The sequence below is a fragment of the Bubalus kerabau genome, chromosome 12 (assembly GCF_029407905.1).
Source record: "Bubalus kerabau isolate K-KA32 ecotype Philippines breed swamp buffalo chromosome 12, PCC_UOA_SB_1v2, whole genome shotgun sequence".
Classification (NCBI taxonomy): domain Eukaryota; kingdom Metazoa; phylum Chordata; class Mammalia; order Artiodactyla; family Bovidae; genus Bubalus; species Bubalus kerabau.
The window spans coordinates 24,728,260-24,748,900 of record NC_073635.1 but is presented as its reverse complement, the minus strand read 5'-3'; the positions used below and the strand labels follow the sequence as shown (position 1 = coordinate 24,748,900).

Genomic DNA, 20,641 nt, shown 5'->3' with positions numbered 1-20,641 from the left:
TTGTATCCTTATCAAGAAAAGGTCAAATACATGTTGAAATGCTACATTATGAACATCTATGGTTATATCTGTATAACAACTGAACAATAAATTACATTTTATTTTTCATATACATCACTAAAAATGTCTAGACAACTGCATTTTTTTCCTAATGATCATGTAGGAAAAAAAAAATTACTTCTCTATGAGTACCATCAGAGTATTTCTATTCTTTTTATATTGCATTTTATACCAAAGACCTTTACAAATATTAATTAATTCTCTTGAAAGTAATAGATAGTATTTTTTAAAATCTCCTTGGGGAGAAAATACCTCAGAAGTTCTTGATTTTGTTCAACACTCAGATGCCTGCTTGAGTGACAATTTAAAACAATCAAGTTTGAACTAGAAGGAAATTATTTTCTATTTTTAAATCCTGATAACTCTTCTTAAGCATTCCCATGCATGGCTTCAGCATAAAATAGCTAAGGATTGAAGATACAGAAAAAAGAAAATAAGATTTTTGATTCATTGTAATGAGTATTAGAGTAACAGCTTGCAGTATCAAACCTCACCTAATTCTCTCCAGTTCCTTCCCGCCACCCTGTATTTTATGCCACCTTTTCCTTCAAAGACTAAGATAACATTAACCTTCCTTTTCTCATTCTCTTGAAAGACACACATATTTTAGTAGAGAATATCTAGCCTTTTGTTGATGCTTAATCATCTCTCTCTCTTTTATCTTATATGGCTGAGGACCATACCTCAAAATGTACAAAATATTAAACAATAAGCATTCTTAAAGATATAACTGTTTTCTTGGAATTTCTCACCACATTTAACACAATGCCCTGCAGGTCCTAGGTGCTCAAGAGACATTTTATCCCATCAAGTATTCATGCATGGAAAAATGAGGATGAAAGGAACAGATAATTATAATAAAAATGCTCTGAGAGATGAACACTAACTGCTGTGGGAATAGAGAAGAGAAAGTGACACATTCTATCTGGCGCTAACGAGACTGGCAATGAATAGAGATTATATGTTGTTCAAGCTCTAAGGATCCTTTGATGTTACTGAATCTAGTGGAGATGCCATTCCTTGTTCTAGGCATCACAGCCCGTTTGAGCCAGTAGGATGTAAAATCCATCGTCACGTGGTCACTGACTCCAGCTCTGCTATTGACTTACTGTACTTTAGAACCCTTCTTAGCAAATTCTCTCAGCTGGGGCTTGCAAATTCATAAGAGGATGGTTTCCATTTTGCAAATGAGATGCTAGCTTCTGCCCCTATATAATTATCCAGGACTGTTTCAGGGTCCAGCACTCCAGATAAATGATGAGAAACAATGCTATGTGAATAGCATTTATACCTGGTCAGGGTGTCCTGAGAAAAATATTGCTGGTATTTGGGTTAAAGGAGGGTTTCCCTGGTGGCTCAAAAGGTAAAGAATTCTCCTGCAATGCGGGAGACCTGGATTCGATCCCTGGGTTGGGAAGATTCCCCTGGAGGAGGGCGTGGCAACCCACTCCAGTATTCTTGCCTGGAGAATCCCCTGTGGACAGAGGACCCTGACAGTCTACAGTCCATGGGGTTACAAAGAGTTGGACACGACTCAACGACTAAGCACAGGGTTAAAGGATGTTTGAATGAAGACTTGGAAATTAAAGAGAGAGACCTCCTGAGAGACTGAGAAATATCTTCCCTGGAACCATCTGCTTTCCGTCTAAGAATAATAATCCAGGGGGACCTTTGCCTCCCCAGAGAGAACTTGTTCACTTTAGAAGGTGAAGGTCTTTCTCTTTCCGTCTCCAGGGGGAATATAGGCAGCAGGCACAGCTGTACTACATAAGCTCTGAGACGCATCATTTCCCCATTGCTGTCCTGTGATGCAAACTCATGTATGTGGAGGGCACATCTGGCTTCTCTTCTGTTGCCCTGTGTGAGCTTGGAGCACGGGGGAACAATGTGAAGATTGTTTTGTAAGTAAAGAATTTATCTGTTCTCTGACCCAGAAACCTTATTTCCTGTTAGCAATAAACCGAGATATAAAATTTTAGGAATTCTCTCTTGATTTCATTTTTTTAAACTTTACTCTTTAATTTTTCTTCTGCCATTCACATCTATGTGCATTTCACTTAGGTTTTAAAGAAGGGCATTATTTTATGAAGCAATTAAAAATTTTCTTTCAAACCAAGCTATTCTGTGACTCTGTACAGAAAAGTGGTAATTTTGCAGTGATTAAACATATTTTCCACACCTACTGTTAGGAATGAAAAGATTAACTTGAATTTTAAAGTTTCCTTTGGCTTTATTTTCTAAAACTTATTCACAAGATCTATACTCATGTTTCATCTTTGTATGTTTGCCTCCAGCCAGAGTGATGGCTCTTGTCAATCTTCTTAGCAGGCTCTGCTTCTTCACTTGCACCTTAAACATCGAGTTCACTTCTCAGAGCCCTTCTCTTCTTATTCTTTCTACTCTCCCTGGATATTTCCTGTGATTTTAGTTGTCACTTATATGCTAATAACTCCCAATAACTCATCTCCAGCCCAGAAGTTGCACATACATTCATATTTTATATTCTCTTGCCTCTTGACATTTTCTCTTAAATATCTCATGGGTGTCTCAAACTCACAGGTCAGAATTGAAACTCATCTTCTTTTCATCCTCAAACACCTTCACAATTCATGCTTTTTCATCTCAGTGGATGGCAGTAAATCACCTAAGGCAGCATTTGAGGTTGATCCTAGAGTCCTTCCTAGCAAACTTCCAGCCTTTGAAACCAAAATCTTATATATGTTCTTACTCCTCTACATTGGTGTCCTCACTGTTAAAAAAAAGTTTCCTACAAAAGGAACTTTTGTAGGAAATCTACTTCTGTAGGAAATCTATTCCCTACAGAAATGATTATAATAGCCTTCTAACTCTTATCCCTGCCTTGAATCTTGTCCCTACAATCATTTATTTCCTCCAGATCATCTTTTAAAAGGACCAAGCAGGCAATCTGGCTTAATGTTCTTGAATGACGCCAATGTCCTCATGATGAAATTCCATTTCCCAACATGTCACATGAAGTCTCTGGAATCTGGGACTTGACTTCCTTTTGAGATTGACTTTCCATTTGTACCCAATTAGGTGCTTACCGCTCTGGCTCAAACCTTCAATTCTGGCCGTTCTCCAAACTGACCCTCACATTCTCACCAAAATGCCTTTCTATGAACCCTGGACCCTTTGTCTAAAAAATGGGTTTCAATTCTAATTATTTTGATTCTTTGGCTACTAATCACTTATCAAATATGTGTTGAGTGCATACTCTGTGTCAGGCAATATCTTCAGGGTTCACAGTGGTAATCAAACAAGCTATAACTCATGCCATGCAGGCTTACACTACAGTGAAACAGACAGATATTAAATAGGCAGTGCTTGTCTTTCCTTTGAGAAGTTCTCTTGTACTACAGATAAGTGGACACTCGGGTCCTGCTGACCAGAGCTGGCAATCCCATGTTCGAGAGAAATCAAGAGATATGTACACACCTATATCTCTTTGAGGACCAGAAATTCCTGCTTTCCTTGTTCTCTCATGGATTTGCTTATAAATTATAAACCTACCATAGTTTGACTTTGCCTTAAGCCTCCGTTTCTATTTAGATTCTTTGTAAGGAACTTGCTCCTATGCAGACCTAGAAAACAGAATATTTACCTTTGAGTTCCTTGTCAGATTTCCATGTCGGGAGCTTTGTCTAATGTGTTTTTGGTACTGGACATCTAATAGAGTGTTTTATATGTGACAGGAGTTCAAAAAGCATTTTCGGGTGGAGAATCGTCCCAGACATATTCTAAAGTACGATTGTTAGAAAAGATGAATCATTTGTAGAAATGGGAGCATCTTAATATAACTGGGTTGCAGAGGCTTTGGGAATAGTGATAACTCTAAGAGAAAGCTGAAGGCAGATCATGAACACGTTAGCAGAAGTGTTAGGAGAGGAAGACGGATTGCATCATAATAGTAGGTCCTAAGTTCCTTGAATATTGCAAAAGTTCATCTTTATATTCTCTAGAGCCTGATGCATACTCATAAGTCAAGCATTCAAAATGAATAATAATTAAGTTGAGGCAAATTGAAAATATTTGTTCTACAAAATTAAACAGAAAATGTATGCTAGTTTTAATGCTTGATTTATAAGGTGAAAACATTTCCCATTCTAAAAAGTCATTAGATAATTAAGAAGTGAAAGACAATAGGAAGGTGTATTATTTTCTCCTGTGGTAGATAATACTATACAACTCAGATTTAAATATCTACAGCTCTCTGTCATAAAACTAAAGAATATTTAGAAAAGTTCATGATTTGGAGAATTCACTACAGTTGTAACATTTGTGAAATAGAAACATTCACCTTCTTTCTAGCTGATAAGAAGAGGGACCAATGAGGTAAATACTATTTAGAAGACTGGTGCTATGAAAAATTCCAGCAAGACCATTGAAAGAAATGTTCTTATTCCTAATCATTTTGGTTTCTGATAATATTATTTACACAGTGGACGAGGCATAGGATTGCAACCATTTCTGCCAAATGACAGAGGATAGACATAAGAGACAAGTTATACATAGGAAAAGGAACTGGGTAATATTTAGGAGAAAATGTTTCCTAATGAAGATAAACTAACATTTTCCAAGTGTGCCCAGGCATCAACAAGCTCTAGATTGACTTAACATTTTATACATGGTGAGAACAAGAAATGATTGACAAACCTTCTCCTTCAAAAATTAAAAGCAAATTTTAAAAAGCTACATTCCCTAAGCTGTGAAATGCTAATGAATCAAGGCATTTAAGGCAGAACCACAAGCCTTGTGGGGAAAGAGGAGAATCCTAAAGTCACGTGAACTTCTGTGTTCGCTTTGTATAATCTAATGCTGTTTCATTTTAATCGAAATAAAAAACAACTGAGTGTTTATATTAAACTCCATTCTATGGCATTAAATGTGTTTATTAATGAGATCCTCACAAACATTGTCTGGAATTTGATTATTCCTGTCATCTTACAGAGAAGAATGTTGAGGCATAGGTTAACTTGTCCCAAATCTCACTGGTAGGAAGTGGTACAGGCAGTAGTCATACCAAGTACGGATCAGAGCCCAGATCACAGCTTTGGCCAAAAGAACCCTTTTGTATGTTAAAAAAAAAAATCTCCAGGAGGATAAATTACAAAGGGATGAACCAAATAATGGCCCTTCTGCTAGACCATGAGGTTCTCTCCCTACAGACCAGTTACAGAAGGATCTCCCTCTTGAAGGACTGATAGTTCATTTGGTCTGGATCTATCACTTGACCCAGATGACCACGGGTTAGATTTTTGCTACCATTTATGTACCCGTATCAGGAGACAGAACCTGGGCACTTCCAAGTTATAACCCCTTGGTCATCTTGCCTGCACCATCAGAAGTGAACTGTTTACTGGGGAGCAGCATCAAGACCATCCTGGGATCCCACCCATGATCCTAGCCTTCATAATAACAAATCATGTGTCTTGTGGATCTTACCTCCTAATTTTTTTTTTTTCCAAAGCCAACCTTCTATTAACTTCTCCTGCGTCCACTGCTCTACTTCAGGTAATCATCATCATTTGACTCATTCTGTTTCAGCCTCATTAATGGTTCCTCTTTATTTTAGGATTCAAACTGTATAGCATGATCTGGAAAGTCCTTCCCATCCTCACCCTGCCCCAGTTCCCTGGACCATCCCTCTCAATTAGTAACCTCCTTTATACTCTCAGACTCATGCATGTTGTGTCTCTTCTCCCAGGGACATTTATGAATGTTCATGGACACAATAAATGCCCACTCACTCTGTCCTCTAAATCATTTCAAGACACTGCCAGCCAAATTTAGTTCCTTCCATGATGTCACCAAGGTCCCTGTGGTAGACCTTATCACACTGTAAGGTCTTCACGTGCATTTCTCTTTCCTTTCTGTGAACTGCTTGAAGGCAGGGGCTGTATCGCCAGTGTCTTTGCATTCTCAACAAACAGATGGAAAGCCAGTTTCTTAATGTGACTCCATAAATTCTCATTGCTTGATTCACAAAATGACTGTTTGCCTCATTTATGGTAGTCTATTTTTGTACAGAAATAATGCTCCTGTTCCTGAAATCGTAAATTACGTTATTAAAAATTAGCATGAGAAAATGAATGATAGAACGAAAGATGATCAAGAAGGCTGAGTCACCAAATCAGCATGACATCACAGCCTCCCAAAGTCGGTGTTTTTTTTGCTATTATCGTCATTTAAAAGATAATACAGTCGAGACCCACATGAAACACCTTGCCCCAAATCAGACAGTTTGCAAGTGGTAAAGGCAAGTGTGAATTCAGACATGAAAGTCTTTTTCAACTAAAATGAAGCAAATGCCACAATAAAGACATTGCAAGAGGCAAGTCCAGTGGACTCAGGGTACATGAAGGAGGAGGAAACAGCAGTAGGAGAGAAAGGAGAGAACTAATCATGCATGGATACCAGCACTTTAAATACATTGATCGACTCATGTTTTTCTCATATTAATGGTGTAAGGCAGAAATTCCTTATTTTATAGGTGAAGCACAGAGAGGTGGAAAAACAGGTCCAAGTTCACATAACTAGTAAGTGATGGGAGAAAATTGAGCCCAGGAAACCTGGGTCTAAAGTGCAGCCATTTAAAAACTATCCATGAAACTCAGGTTTGGGGCACACAAATTAGTTATTCAGAAATAAATTTTCATCATTTATGTTTATAATCCTAGCTGAACTCCTATGACTAAAGGGCATAAGCAATCCATATATTTCCCAAAGACTTCATCTGAGGTTATTTCTATGTACTTTTCCATCTTTTTTTCCTTTTCTTTTCTTTCTTCTTCATCACTTGGGATGAGTTGATTTTTTTTTTTCTTTTAGCCATGTGAAGCATGCTGGATCTTAGTTTCCCTATCAGAGACTGAACCCATGCCCCCTGCTTTGGAAGTGTGGAGTCTTAATCACTGGACCACCAGGGTAGTCCCTAGTTGAATTTTTAACACAAAATTTCCCATTTACAGTATAAGGAACAATGTTTATATTTTACTATGAAAACAGATATTCCACATAAAGAATTTATGAAAATCCAAATCCAGTTATCTGAAACCACTGAGGCCCCAAATACACAGGTGTTCATTAATTTATATAATTGTACTTAGTATATACCAGAGTTCTTATATATAAAATATATATGTACTATAAGTGAATACCATATAAATGAGATCTATAAAATGTTTCTTAATATAAATATTATATGAGAGAGGTTACTTTTGGCATCAAACCCATATTTCTTTGAGCTGCTAAATAGAATTTTTCAGCCTAGGGCTATTCATGATGTCTTCCTTAGACCATTTACTTCAAAATTAGCTGATGAATTTGCAATAAATGCGAATTTAGGCCCCTGCCTAATACTCCTGATCCGTGGGAATTGAGAAAAGGGATCTGGTTTAGCAAGCTCTTCAGGTGATTCTTAGCACCTGAAAGTATGAGAAGAATTGATATGTCATGTAGAACTAGAATTTTATAACTGCACGTGGTCACAAAAAAACAGATATATTACTTTTTGAGAGAAACATGTCCAAAACAACTTTATAGATATACTTAAGCATCATGACAGAAGAAAGAATTGGGAAGATATGCACTTCAAAATAGATATCCATCTCCTGCACAGATGCAAAACTTGCTTGGTTAACACAATATTTTCTGTCATCTTCAGAAAGTCCCAAGGTAATTCATTCTTAATGCAGATAGAAAAAAATTATCAAATCATTTCCATTCTTAAAACATAGCTAGTTTTCCATGAAACTGGCAGAAAACATTTTTTCTGAATGTTTTGATGAGTGCTGGAAACATTTTAATTGAACAATTCAGGAAACGACTTTGGGCAATTTTGACCCTGTTACAGCTGAACGTTTCAGGAGCTGACTTAGAACAAGACTAAATGAATGAGAGTTCACTTTTGTTTTAGCATTTCCTAGCGCAGATCATTAGATCGCATGAATTATTCATGTACAGTCCAATTAAACGCTATGGTTTCCTAATTCACTCATCATTTTGACACACATTTTTTGAAAAGGAAGGAGTGAAAGGAAAGGCAGGAAGGAGGACACGATCATACTTTGGTTTAAAAAACATCCCCCAAAGTACAAAATAATCTCAGTTGTCACTGCAGAACAAAAACGTTTTATGTAAATTACGTGGTTTGGGATGAGATTGATGCTGTATGAAATGCGGGGGAGGAATATGGGTGTGTGAGATTTCAGCACTGTCATGTTGAATGGGGTGAGGAGAAAGAATTATATTCTGCTCCAATTATATCAAGCTATATTAGTTTAAACTGAAATAATAATTTCAGTGCTTTAAGAGAGTAATATTTTGATCTGTCTGTGTAATTTTATCAGTTAGTTATAACTGATAAAAATAGATTCTGGTTGCAAAAGTTTGAACAGTGTTTGAGGTAGAATTTCATTAGAAATGGAAAAGATTAGAATTGAGAGCAGCTATTGTGAATCACTTTTAGGCATCATTCAATTTAGATACCAGAAAATTGGGTGACAATTTCTAAATGTCTATTAAAATTTGTTTTACGACTATAAGCTGTGGATTATCTATGTATTTTATTCCTATCTCTCAGGAAAGTCATGAGATGATGAATTTCACATACAGATAATGCCCTAGGCAGCATTATTAATAAAAATAATAACAATGGAATATTATCAATAGTTAACATAACTTTTGCTTTACCAATAACATAAATTATAGTTACCTTTACAAATGCAACGATTTTCAAGGAGATTGTTGCTAGGTATAAGGAGTTCATCACAAAATCCATTAAATTCCACCAATCATGGATGTAATCTTGAAGTCCACCATCCCACATTTGTTTAATCTCTCCCCATATAAAACCTGCAGTTATAGAAAGATTCATGTAAGAGTGGTTTTTCAATCAACTCATTATAAACAGAGATACATAATTAGGAATCAAAGAATCTTGGAACTTCAGGAAACTATATAGTCACTCTAATACAACACCTATTTTTATAGGTAATAATAATTGAGTCCCAGTCAGATTATAAAACTTTCAGGATTCTTAGCTAATTTGTAGAGAATTCTCTTGAGGCTGCTTCACTTTCTTTTTATTCATTTGATAAATTCAGAAGGTTGTGAAATTTTGACTCAAACTGGGATTCCTCTCTACCTCTATATCTTTCTCATGGAAAATATCATGATGCTCATTTGCAAACAGATACTTAAAGACATTTTTCCTCCCAAGCCAAAATGACTCAAAGATTTATGAAAAAACTGTTTCTAGTGAATGTATGTGTGCTCGGCCAGTCTGACTCTTTGCAACCCCATGGACTGTAGCCCACCAGACTCTTCTGTTCATAGGATTTTCCAAGCAAACTTCAGGGAGTCTCTCCAACCTAGGGGCTGAACTTGCATCTCTTATATCTACTGAACATAACTGGCTTAATACCATTGACCAGGGTACTTTGCTGTGCTTTGTAAGCAGTTAGCACCTTCAGAGATCTGATTTCAGTTCTGTTTAAAAAGCGATTATAACATTCATACTTCTAGCAATAGGTCTAAAGCTATACCCAGAGAAAATAAAAATCCCTTTCCTTTGATTATGGTCATGTTTTTAATAGGAAATATTTTATTTTCAAATATTAGAAATTACTTATAACATATCACTGTATATCTTTATTCTATTTCCAGAATATTATTAAAATTTTATAAATCTATTTTTAGAGCCTAATAATGAGAAGGGAAAATATGAAGATATCTAGAATCAGGAAATATGAAAAGGATAAATATGATTTTAAAACTACATTAAAATAAGAAAACAACTAGACTCTTTTATGATAATGATAGTTTGATACCAATGTGGGTAGCACAGAGTTTTATATCTGTCCTACACTAAAAGCAAGAAAAAGTCATATAAATATAGAATCATATTTTTTCATGAATCTGTCAGAGAGGTGAGAAACCAGGGAGCCTATATGTCAAAGAAAACAGTTGCTGCAAAGAGAGTGACAAGGAGAGCATTAGCTTCCCTGGGTCAGGTGGCAGGGTGAGAGACACTGGCACCATATCAACACAAGAGATTAAGACAAGTTCAGAAAACCTTCTTAAACAAACTTCTAAAAGCTGAGCATGAGCTACTGAAAGAGGACAGAACCCCTAGGACACAGATATGAGGAGGGTGTCCATTCAGTTGTAAGCTAATTTCCATAGATCCTGACACCGCTTAAGAACCTGGTTCTGGGAGGAAGCACAAAGTTTTATCCAGGCTCCTACACCCCAAGAAGCAGAACACATCAGTCCTCTGGGAGAAGCAGGAAATAGAACTGGGACTAACATTTATACCAATATCCTTAGATGCTTCCTCCCAATGGGGGAAGGTTGGGAAACCCTTCTGCATGCAACCTGCACAGTTTTACCACCATGACAAGGAAGATTTGGATCATTGAGATGCTCCCTGATGCCCAGGCATAGGCTCTCCTAAGTCTGACCCTAGACCTGGAAAACAGACAGGCTTTCTGCCTCACATCACCAGGCTGATAAACACTCAGTAAGAAGCAGAAGCTGACAACCACTAGAGGATCACAAATACCTGGACACAAACTCCCTCAGAGGCACAGGTGCTGGAGGAAGGCCAGAAGCTGGGGTGGAGCAGGAATTCTGAGAATAATTATCTCTCCCAAGTGTTTTATCTGTTCAGGCTGCTATAACAAAGCACTCCAGACATGCTGTCTTATAAACAACAGAAATTTGCTTCTCATAGTTCTGGGGGCTACAATCTAAGGTCAGAGTGTCAGGGTCAGGCTCTGGTGAGGGTCCTGTTTCATGTTGTAGACTTCTGACCTCTCTTTGTGTCCTCACTTGGCAGAAACACAGTGAGCTAGGTCTCTGGTCTGTTATTCTAAGGGCACTAATCCCATTTGTGAGGCCTCCACCCTCATGTCCCAGGTGCTTCCCAAAGGCTCCATCTCCAAAAACCATCACATTGTGGGACAGGATTTCAATGTGTGAATTGAGGTTGTTGTTTAGTTACTAAGTCATGTCTGACTCTTTTGTGACCCCATGGACTGTAGCCCATGAGGGTACTCTGTCCATGGGATTTCCCAGGCAGAATACCGCAGTGGGTTGCCATTCCTTCTCCAGGGGATCTTCCTGACCTAGGGATCATACCCAGGCCTCTCGTGTTAGCAGGCAGATTATTTACCACAGAGCCACCTGGGAAGCCCATGCATTGGAGAGAGGGGTACAAAGACTTGCAGTCTTTGTATATGGTGGCCTGAAACTGATTGCAGCAACAATGAAACACAAATCCAGCTCAGCTTCTGACTCTACTGCCTCAAATTCCTGCACTAATGTCCTAACAGAAGAGGCATATCCATTTTCAGGCATAAATGCTATACACTTCTGTCCAGCCTTCTACATAGGTATAAATAAATGCCCTAACAAAATATACACACACGCATACACACATACAAGCACATGCATACTGTGATACATCATACTCAACCTGTTCAAAAAAGATTAAGAAAAAATATTAAAGGCACCAGGGACAGGGATTTGGTGGAAATAAAGGGCACATTGCATACAAAGGAAAAAATATAGGACTGATATCAAATGGATTGTCTGAAACCACACAGAATGGCATCATTAAAGTGCTGAAAAGAGAAAGAAGTCAATCCAGAATTCTACACACAGCACAAATATCTCTAATAAATAAAGGAGAATGAAAAACTTGTTTCAGACAATCAAAAATTCAGACAGAGACCCATGCTCCAAGAAATGCTAAAGGGTTATTTTTTTAAAGCAGAACATAACTGATAGACATTTAGGCTTATAAAAAGAAATGAAGATCTCTATTCAGAAATTACTAAAGTGAAAATCAATGTAAAAGATGTTTTCCTTCTTTTGCTCTAACAGATAATTGACTGCCCAAGGCAAAACAAAAATAGTAGCACTGTACTGTGGTTTATGACATACGTAAAAGCAAAACACATGACAACAGCACGGAAGACAAGAAAGGGGGATGAGACGCACAGAATCACAGGGTGCTGACACTACACGTAAAGCAAAATATTATTTGAAGTTAGACTGTGACAAATTAAATGTTATGTTGTAAATCCTAATGTCTTCTCTCAAAATATGTTTAAATGCATAAATGCAGAACAAAAATATAAATAAATATGGTGTTATAAAATGCAGTCCAAGAACAGGCAGAAAAAAAAAAAGGAAAAAATACATCAGATGGGGCAAATAGGAAAAACAATGGGGTAGATTTTAAATCTACCAATATTAAAAACTGCATTGAATGAAAGATAAAGTCTAAACACACATTTAAAAGAGATGGATGAATAGGATAAAAGTGCAAAACATAACTGCATGACAATCCTTTGATAGGCCAAACATAAATGAATAATAATGATACCATGAAATACTAATCAAAAAAGCTTAAATGGTTATATTAATGTAAGACTAGATATATTTCAGAAGAAGTATTACTATGTATGTACAGGAATAAAACATAAGGATAAAAAGGTCAAATCTCTGAGAAAACAGATCAGTCCTAAATATAAATGGAGCTGACAAAATAACCTGATAATGCAAGATGCCATAGAACTTAAATATAAATAGAGAAAGGTGCAATTATAGTTAGAGACTTAACTATTCCTCTCTAAAAGTACATGAACCAGTAGGAAGAAGTTTAGTAAGAATATAGAAGTTCCAGAAAGATGGTACTGATGAACCTATTTGCAAGGCAGGACTAGAGATGCAGAGGTAGAGAATGGATCTGTGGACACAGCAGTGGGGAGGGAAAGATGGGATGAATTGGGAGAGTAGCATAGACATATAAACACATTTACCATGTGTAAAGCAGAAAGCTAGTGGGAAGCTGCTGTATCATACAGGGGGGTTCAGCTGAGTGCTCTGTGCTGACCTAGAGGTTGGGATGGGGCGGGGCTTACAAGGGAAGGGATATATGTATACATATGGCTGATTCATGTTGTTGTACAGTAGAAACTAATACAACATCACAAAGCTATTATATCCAGTTAAAAAATAAAGAAAGAATATAGAAATCCTGAACAATAGGACTGGAAAATGTCAGTTTTCATTCCAATCCCAAAGAAAGGCAATGCCAAAGAATGCTCAAACTACCGCACAATTGCACTCATCTCACACGCTAGTAAAGTAATGCTCAAATTCTCCAAGCCAGACTTCAGCAATACATGAACCGTGAACTTCCAGATGTTCAAGCTGGTTTTAGAAAAGGCAGAGGAACCAGAGATCAAGTTGCCAACATCTGCTGGATCATGGAAAAAGCAAGAGAGTTCCAGAAAAACATCTATTTCTGCTTTATTGACTATGCCAAAGCCTTTGACTGTGTGGATCACAATAAACTGTGGAAAATTCTGAAAGACATGGGAATACCAGACTACCTGACCTGCCTCTTGAGAAACCTGTATGCAGGTCAGGAAGCAACAGTTAGAACTGGACATGGAACAACAGACTGGTTCCAAATAGGAAAAGGAGTACGTCAAGGCTGTATATTGTCATGCTGCTTATTTAACTTATACGCAGAGTACATCATGAGAAACGCTGGGCTGGAAGAAGCACAAGCTGGAATCAAGATTGCCGGCAGAAATATCAATAACCTCGGATATGCAGATGACCCCACCCTTATGGCAGAAAGTGAAGAGGAACTAAAAAGCCTCTTGACGAAAGTGAAAGAAGAGCGTGAAAAAGTTGGCTTAAAGCTCAACATTCAGAAAACGAAGATCATGGCATCTGGTCCCATCACTTCATGGCAAATAGATGAGGAAACAGTGGAAACAGTGTCAGACTTTATTTTTCTGGGCTCCAAAATCACTGAAGATGGTGACTGCAGCCATGAAATTAAAAGACGCTTACTCCTTGGAAGGAAAGTTATGACCAACCTAGATAGCATATTCAAAAGCAGAGACATTACTTTGCCAACAAAGGTCCGTCTAGTGAAGGCTATGGTTTTTCCAGTGGTCATGTATGGATGTGAGAGTTGGACTGTGAAGAAAGCTGAGTGCGGAAGAATTGATGCTTTTGACCTGTGGTGTTGGAGAAAACTCTTGAGAGTCCCTTGGACTGCAAGGAGATCCAATCAGTCCATTCTGAAGGAGATCAGCCCTGGGATTTCTTTGGAAGGAATGATGCTGACGCTGAAACTCCAGTACTTTGGCTACCTCATGCGAAGAGTTGACTCATTGGAAAAAACTCTGATGCTGGGAGGGATAGGGGCAGGAGGAGAAGGAGACGACAGAGGATGAGATGGCTGGATGGCATCCCTGACTCAATGGATGTGAGTCTGAGTGAACTCTGGGAGTTGGTGATGGACAGGGAAGCCTGGCGTGCTGCAATTCATGGGGTCACAAAGAGTTGGACACGAATGAGCGATTGAACTGAACTGAACTGAACAACACTATCAACAGTCTAATAGCAGAAGACACATTTTTTTTTCAAGTGTACATGGAACATTCACCAAGACAGACTATATACCTTCAACATATTTATACATTTGAAATGTTTAAATATTTACTATTTAAAAGAGATGAAGAATAGGATAAAAGTGCAAAACATAACTGCATGACAATCCTTTGATAGGCCATAGTAAAGAACAAATCAATAATAAATTGTACATTGAAATCTCCAAATATTTTGCAATTAAATAATATGCTTCTAATAACTTTTTGTCACAGGGAAATTTACAGAATGATTAGAAAATATTTTGAAATGATTACAAGTGAAAATACAACTAAAAATTCTGTGATGCAGTTAACACAGTACTTAGAGTAGAATGCTTAATTAGAGAATAGTAAAGGTCTCAAATCAGTGATCTCAGCTTTAACTGTGACACTATGAAAAGAAGAGCAAATTAAACCCAAAACAGGCAGAAGGAAGAACATTAAAAAAAAAAAGCAGAAATCAATACATTTTAAAATATAAAACTTGAGAAAATCAATGAAAACAGAATCTAGTTCTTTGAAATGGTCAATAAAATTGAAAAAATTCTAGCTAGAATTGATCAAGAAAAAAGACAGAAGAGATGATCAATATCAGAAATGAAAGATGGGAATGAATATAGATCTTACAGACTTTATAAGGATAACAAGTGAATAAAGGGAACAAATTGATACTCATAAATTTCACAACATAAATGAATTGGACATTTTCCCTGAAAGACAAAACCTACCTAACACACAAAAGAGGGCATAGAGTAACCTGAGTTGTCCTATATTCATTAAAGAAAATGAATTCATAGTTAAAAACCTTCCAACAAAGAAAAATTCAGGTCTAGTTTTTCATGGTAATTCTACCAAATATTTGAGAAAGAAATAATGCCAGTGCTAATGAAATACAAAATTACAAGGAAAAAGTATGTATTATTTTGATAAAAAGTCAGACAAAAATATATACAAAGAAAACTATACACTAATAATCCTTATGAATATGTACAAAATCCTCAACAAATATTAGTAAATTAAATATAGTAATATATAAAACTGATAATAAGTCATGACCAAATGCCATTTTTCCTAAAAATACAAGGTTGTTTCAATATTTAAGAATCAATCAACGTAATTTATCACATCAATAGATTTTTGGGGAAAAAAAATATTTTCATTAGATGCAATAAATCTGTACAATAGGTACAGTAAATTCATTTGACCAAATTCAACATTCATTCATGACAAAAGGTTTCTGTAAAGTATGACTAGAAGGGAATTGTCTTGATTTGATAAAGTACATCTATAACAATCTAAACTATCATCATACTTTGTGAAGGGCCAGAAAATTATTTAGGCTTTGCAGTGGTTGGATAGCATTACTGACATGAACTAGTGAAGGATGGGGAAGCCTGGCGTGCTGTCCATGGAGTTGCAAAGAGTAGGACACGACTTAGCAACTGAGCAACAGCAGCAATAAATGAATGAGTGTGGCTTTGTTATAATGAAATTATTTATGCTGCTGCTGCTGCTAAGTTGCTTCAGTCGTGTCCATCTCTGTGCGACCGCATAGACGGCAGCCCACCAGGCTCCCCCGTCCCTGGGATTCTCCAGGCAAGAACACTGGAGTGGGCTGCCATTTCCTTCTCCAATGCATGAAAGTGAAAAGTGAAAGTGAAGTTGCTCAGTCATGTCCGACTCTTCAGGACCCCATGGACTGTAGCCTACCAGGCTCCTCCATCCATGGGATCCTCCAGGCAAGAGTACTGGAGTGGGGTGCCATTTCCTTCTCCAGAAACTATTTATAAAAACTAGCAAAGGGCCAAATTTGGCTTGCTGGGCCATACTTTGTCCTATCTGGTGATCGTGCTGGTACTATATGAGTGTATGTTTGTCAACATTTTATATATCTGTGCCCTAGGGGGAGAAAAAAAACTGAGATGAAGTAGTGGCACAACTTAATGTTAAGGCAGCAAAAATTATGAGAGATTGATTAAAAATAAAGAAATTGTGATATATTGCTGATAGATGTGTTTGTGAAAATTTTTACAATGAAACTTTGAAAGTAAAATATATTAGACTTGATGCTCATAATTATTTAGTGAAAAACTTGCAATATTTTAGTATTATTAATAAAGTTTTATTGTTAAATTTTGTCACATTTAAATTAAGAACCCAGATAAGAACTGATACCAATTAATTACAGACTGCATTTTAGAGTCTGCTGTAAACCTTTGCTTTATTCTAGATTTGTTGTTTATATCTTCCTTTTGAGGTTTCTTTCATAAATAAATCTCTCTTGAGAACTAGATAAGGTTGAGCATAACTTGGGAGGTGATAATGATCACATCCTCCTTCTGAAGAAAGGAATGTATCATATCTGAAAAAGATGTGATGCAGGCACTGATTTTAGAGCTTGTGGGAAACTTACAATTTATATTATCCAATGAGGAAATGAGGAAAAATGCTCAGTACCCATGGAAAAGCTCTCCCTTCCCACATTTGTGGTGCTTTTTCCTACTAAACCCAAGTACAGTCTGAGAATCCAGCATGCAACTGCAAAGTACCTAACAGAACTAAGACCCCCAAAGGCCATGTGACTAAAGCTACTTAATGGAAAAACTAGAAATGGACCTCATTCTCCTTAGGCAGTGCTCTTAGAGATTTCACAATGGAGTTTCTTTGTTTTGCTTTGTTCAAAACTTTGCCAATTCCCAGAGATGAGGCCATATAAGTAAACATTGCAATCTTCGAACGAATACGTTCAAGTTAACTCTCCTCAGAAGCACAATGATAATAATAGGTGAATGAGGCTCAGCTCAACTAGTAATCAGCTTTGTAATCTTAGCCAGAAGCTCCATATCTCTAGATTCCAGTTATCTCACTTCTAAAAACAAAAGGTTTGGATTATCGCAGAATTCTATGGACAGAATCCTACAAGAAGTATCAGTTCAGTTCAGTCACTCAGTTGTGTCCGACTCTTTGCGACCCCATGAATCGCAGCACGCCAGGCCTCCCTGTCCATCACCAACTCAGGGAGTTCATTCAGACTCATGTCCATCGAGTCAGGGATGCCATCCAGCCATCTCATCCTCTGTTGTCCCCTTCTCCTCCTGCCCCCCATCCCTCCTAGCATCAGAGTCTTTTCCAATGAGTTAGGGTTAGTCAACTCTTCGAGGTGGCCAAAGTATTGGAGTTTCAGCTTTAGCATCATTCCTTCCAAAGAAATCCCAGGGCTGATCTCCTTCAGAATGGACTGGTTGGATCTCCTTGCAGTCCAAGGGACTCTCAAGAGTTTTCTCCAACACCACAGTTTTAAAGCATCAATTCTTTGGCAATCAGCTTTCTTCACAGTCCAACTCTCACATCCATACATGACCACTGGAAAAACCATAGCCTTGACTAGATGGACCTTTGTTGGCAAAGTAATGCCTCTGCTTTTCAATATGTTATCTAGGTTGGTCATAACTTTCCTTCCAAGGAGTAATCGTCTTTTAAATTCATGGCTGCAGTCACCATCTTCAGTGATTTTGGAGCCCCCAAAAATAAAGTCTGTTTCCACTCTTTCCCCATCTATTTCCCATGAAGTGATGGGACCAGATGCCATGACCTTAGTTTTCTGAATGTTGAGCTTTAAGCCAACTTTTTCACTCTCCACTTTCACTTTCATCAAGAGGCTTTTTAGTTCCTCTTCACTTTCTGCCATAAGGGTGGTGTCATCTGCATATCTGGGGTTAATTCTACCTTAATGGTATAAATAAGCCAGACACTACTCTTTCTGTTTGAATTATCAAAATCCTATGAAAATCAGTCATCACAATAGACACTATGAGAGATGAAAAACTTTCTTGCACACACTTGCTTTGGTCTGCCCCAGAAAGCAGAAGTTGGATCTATGATATGAAAGATATAGAAAGGAATCTTCTTGCCCAATGTAAGAGGGATTTTCTAGCAATCAGAATTGTCCCCAAACTGGAATGAGTCACCTTTCAGAGTTAACCAGTCATACTCCAGGGAAATTCAAGCAATGATCCTGACCTAGGCATAGAACCTGGGTCTCCCATATTGTGAGCAGATTCTTTACCATCTGAGCCACCAGGAAAGCCCCAAGAATACTGGAGTGGGTTGCCATTCCCTTCTCTAGAGGATCTTCCAGACCCAGGGATTGAACCTAGGTCTCCTGTGCTGCAGGTGGATTCTTTACCAACTGAGCCAGCAGGGAAGCCCCCAGCAATCAGTCATACTCCAGGGAAATTCTAGCAATAAGTTGATACTTGTTTCACTGGACCTCTAAAGGTCACTCCAGGTCTATGAATTTGTGATTCTGGTATTTTCAAATTATGTATATATTTTAAAATAAAATATATTTAAAAGACCTGCAAACCAACAAAAGGGTTTATATTTTATTTCCCTTTATAAATAAATCATATCTCTTGTTTTGCTTCTACCCAACTGGAAAGCCAAATGGGATTATTAACAGTCAACAAAACAGATAATTTCAAATACTTTATGGATAATTATGTAAAAGAGTAAAGACACCAGGACTCAATGCTAACTAATCAGCAGTGAGTCCTGGTGAGGACAGGAGGAGGACCACTGGGAAGGAGTGTTGAAGCAGCAGTTAGCAGCTCAATAGAAAGCACGATTTTAACCTGGAGCTCCTTAATATAGAGCAGACTCTGTTCTTATTAGATGGACTCAAGAACATGACACTTCAATTGAAAGTTCAAACTAGATGACCTCGAAGATTTCCTAAGAAGACTCAAAACAAAAACTCACAATTCAGATATATTACAGTTCCTCAAAGTTCAGAGGATAGACATTAAATATCTAACTCTCTGAATCACACAAAAAATTATTGTACTACTGACTTTCAAAAGGCACAACTGTATGGAAAAAATAGAGATCCTGATGAAATTGAGGACTCAGCCCGTTGTTTTTTTTTAACCTGAGCTGTAAATAAGACTGTCAGTTAGTGTTTCTTGACTAATGGTTTTGGGATCTTTTGTTTTCAAAGCACCAGATTCGAGGATCACTTCCCGTAGCTGTTTGGATCACTTCCTCCATCACCACATACCTGTTTGAGGACTACCGGTTTCTATTTGTCACGAGCACATTAGTGGCATATCAAGTTTCTTCTATTCTGGCAACATTCACTGAAATTTCAGAAGAAACAAGCCTTGAGAAAAACTAGAGGGTGCTATTAACTGGCTGGAAAACACATCCAGATAGTCAACGATTCACGCTAACTTAAAGAGACTGAAGAGAACAAAGCTTGAGGGAGCGTCTGTCAGAAAATGTTTGTGCTGTTCCCACAATGGGAACATTTCAAAATTGTTCTCTGCTGTTTATAAACAGATGACATGATTTCTCAGTGTGGTGGTGGAGGTGTAATTACAAGCATTGATGTAAGACTGTGGGGACCAACAACGGAAAGATCACAGTGCAAATGAGTCAGAGAACTTCCTTTTGAAAATATTTGTGGATGCCTGGAAGTTTGGACTATTTTTTTCTACCTTTCCCATAACAGTTTTCATCAAGGCTGAGTGTTCTCTTACATCCCATCACGTGAAGCTAGCTGTGGGGGATGAGATGCAGCAGGCAGCCCTCCAGTGCTGTAATTAACCAGCCTCGATTTCATGTAAAAAAATGTGTAATTCTGAAAAACAGACGTCTTGCCTCTCTTTTCTCACTGTCAGTACTTTCACAAAGAGGAAATAACCCCAAGCAAAAGAGCAAGTCACCTTTTCACTTAGGACACTCCAAGGGCTTGTTAAGGCAGCCCCAAAGCTAGCTGAGGGGTCTGACCTTGGAAGTCTCTTAACAGAACACTGAATTCCATGCTGTGACATCAAGTCAATGAATATAAAGAGAACAAAAAGATTTTATCTTCGCTGGAGGGTTTTCACCCCCCTCCATAAGTTGGGGGCACAAGAAGTAGTCTCTGGTCAAAATTCTGGTTTTGTTCAAAAAGAAATCTAAATGCAGTGATTTCACTTGGTAGAGACTCATCTTATGCCAGACCCATAGAAGGCACTAGGCCTACCCAAATGGTGCAATGATAAAGAATCTGCCCGCCAATGCAGGAGATGTGGGCTTGATCTCTGCATCTGAAA

General features: G+C 37.7%; 1 protein-coding gene across 6 annotated transcripts in view; it reads right to left on the bottom strand.

The window, feature by feature from the left end:
* Positions 1-20,641, bottom strand: part of TRPC4 (transient receptor potential cation channel subfamily C member 4) — a 144,439-nt gene that overhangs the window by 23,746 nt on the left and 100,052 nt on the right. For all 6 annotated transcript variants that reach the window (XM_055541824.1, XM_055541825.1, XM_055541826.1 and 3 more), the window contains one exon: positions 8,795-8,934. In XM_055541824.1, the coding sequence (XP_055397799.1) occupies positions 8,795-8,934 (140 nt within the window). The remainder of the gene's footprint in view (positions 1-8,794; positions 8,935-20,641) is intronic.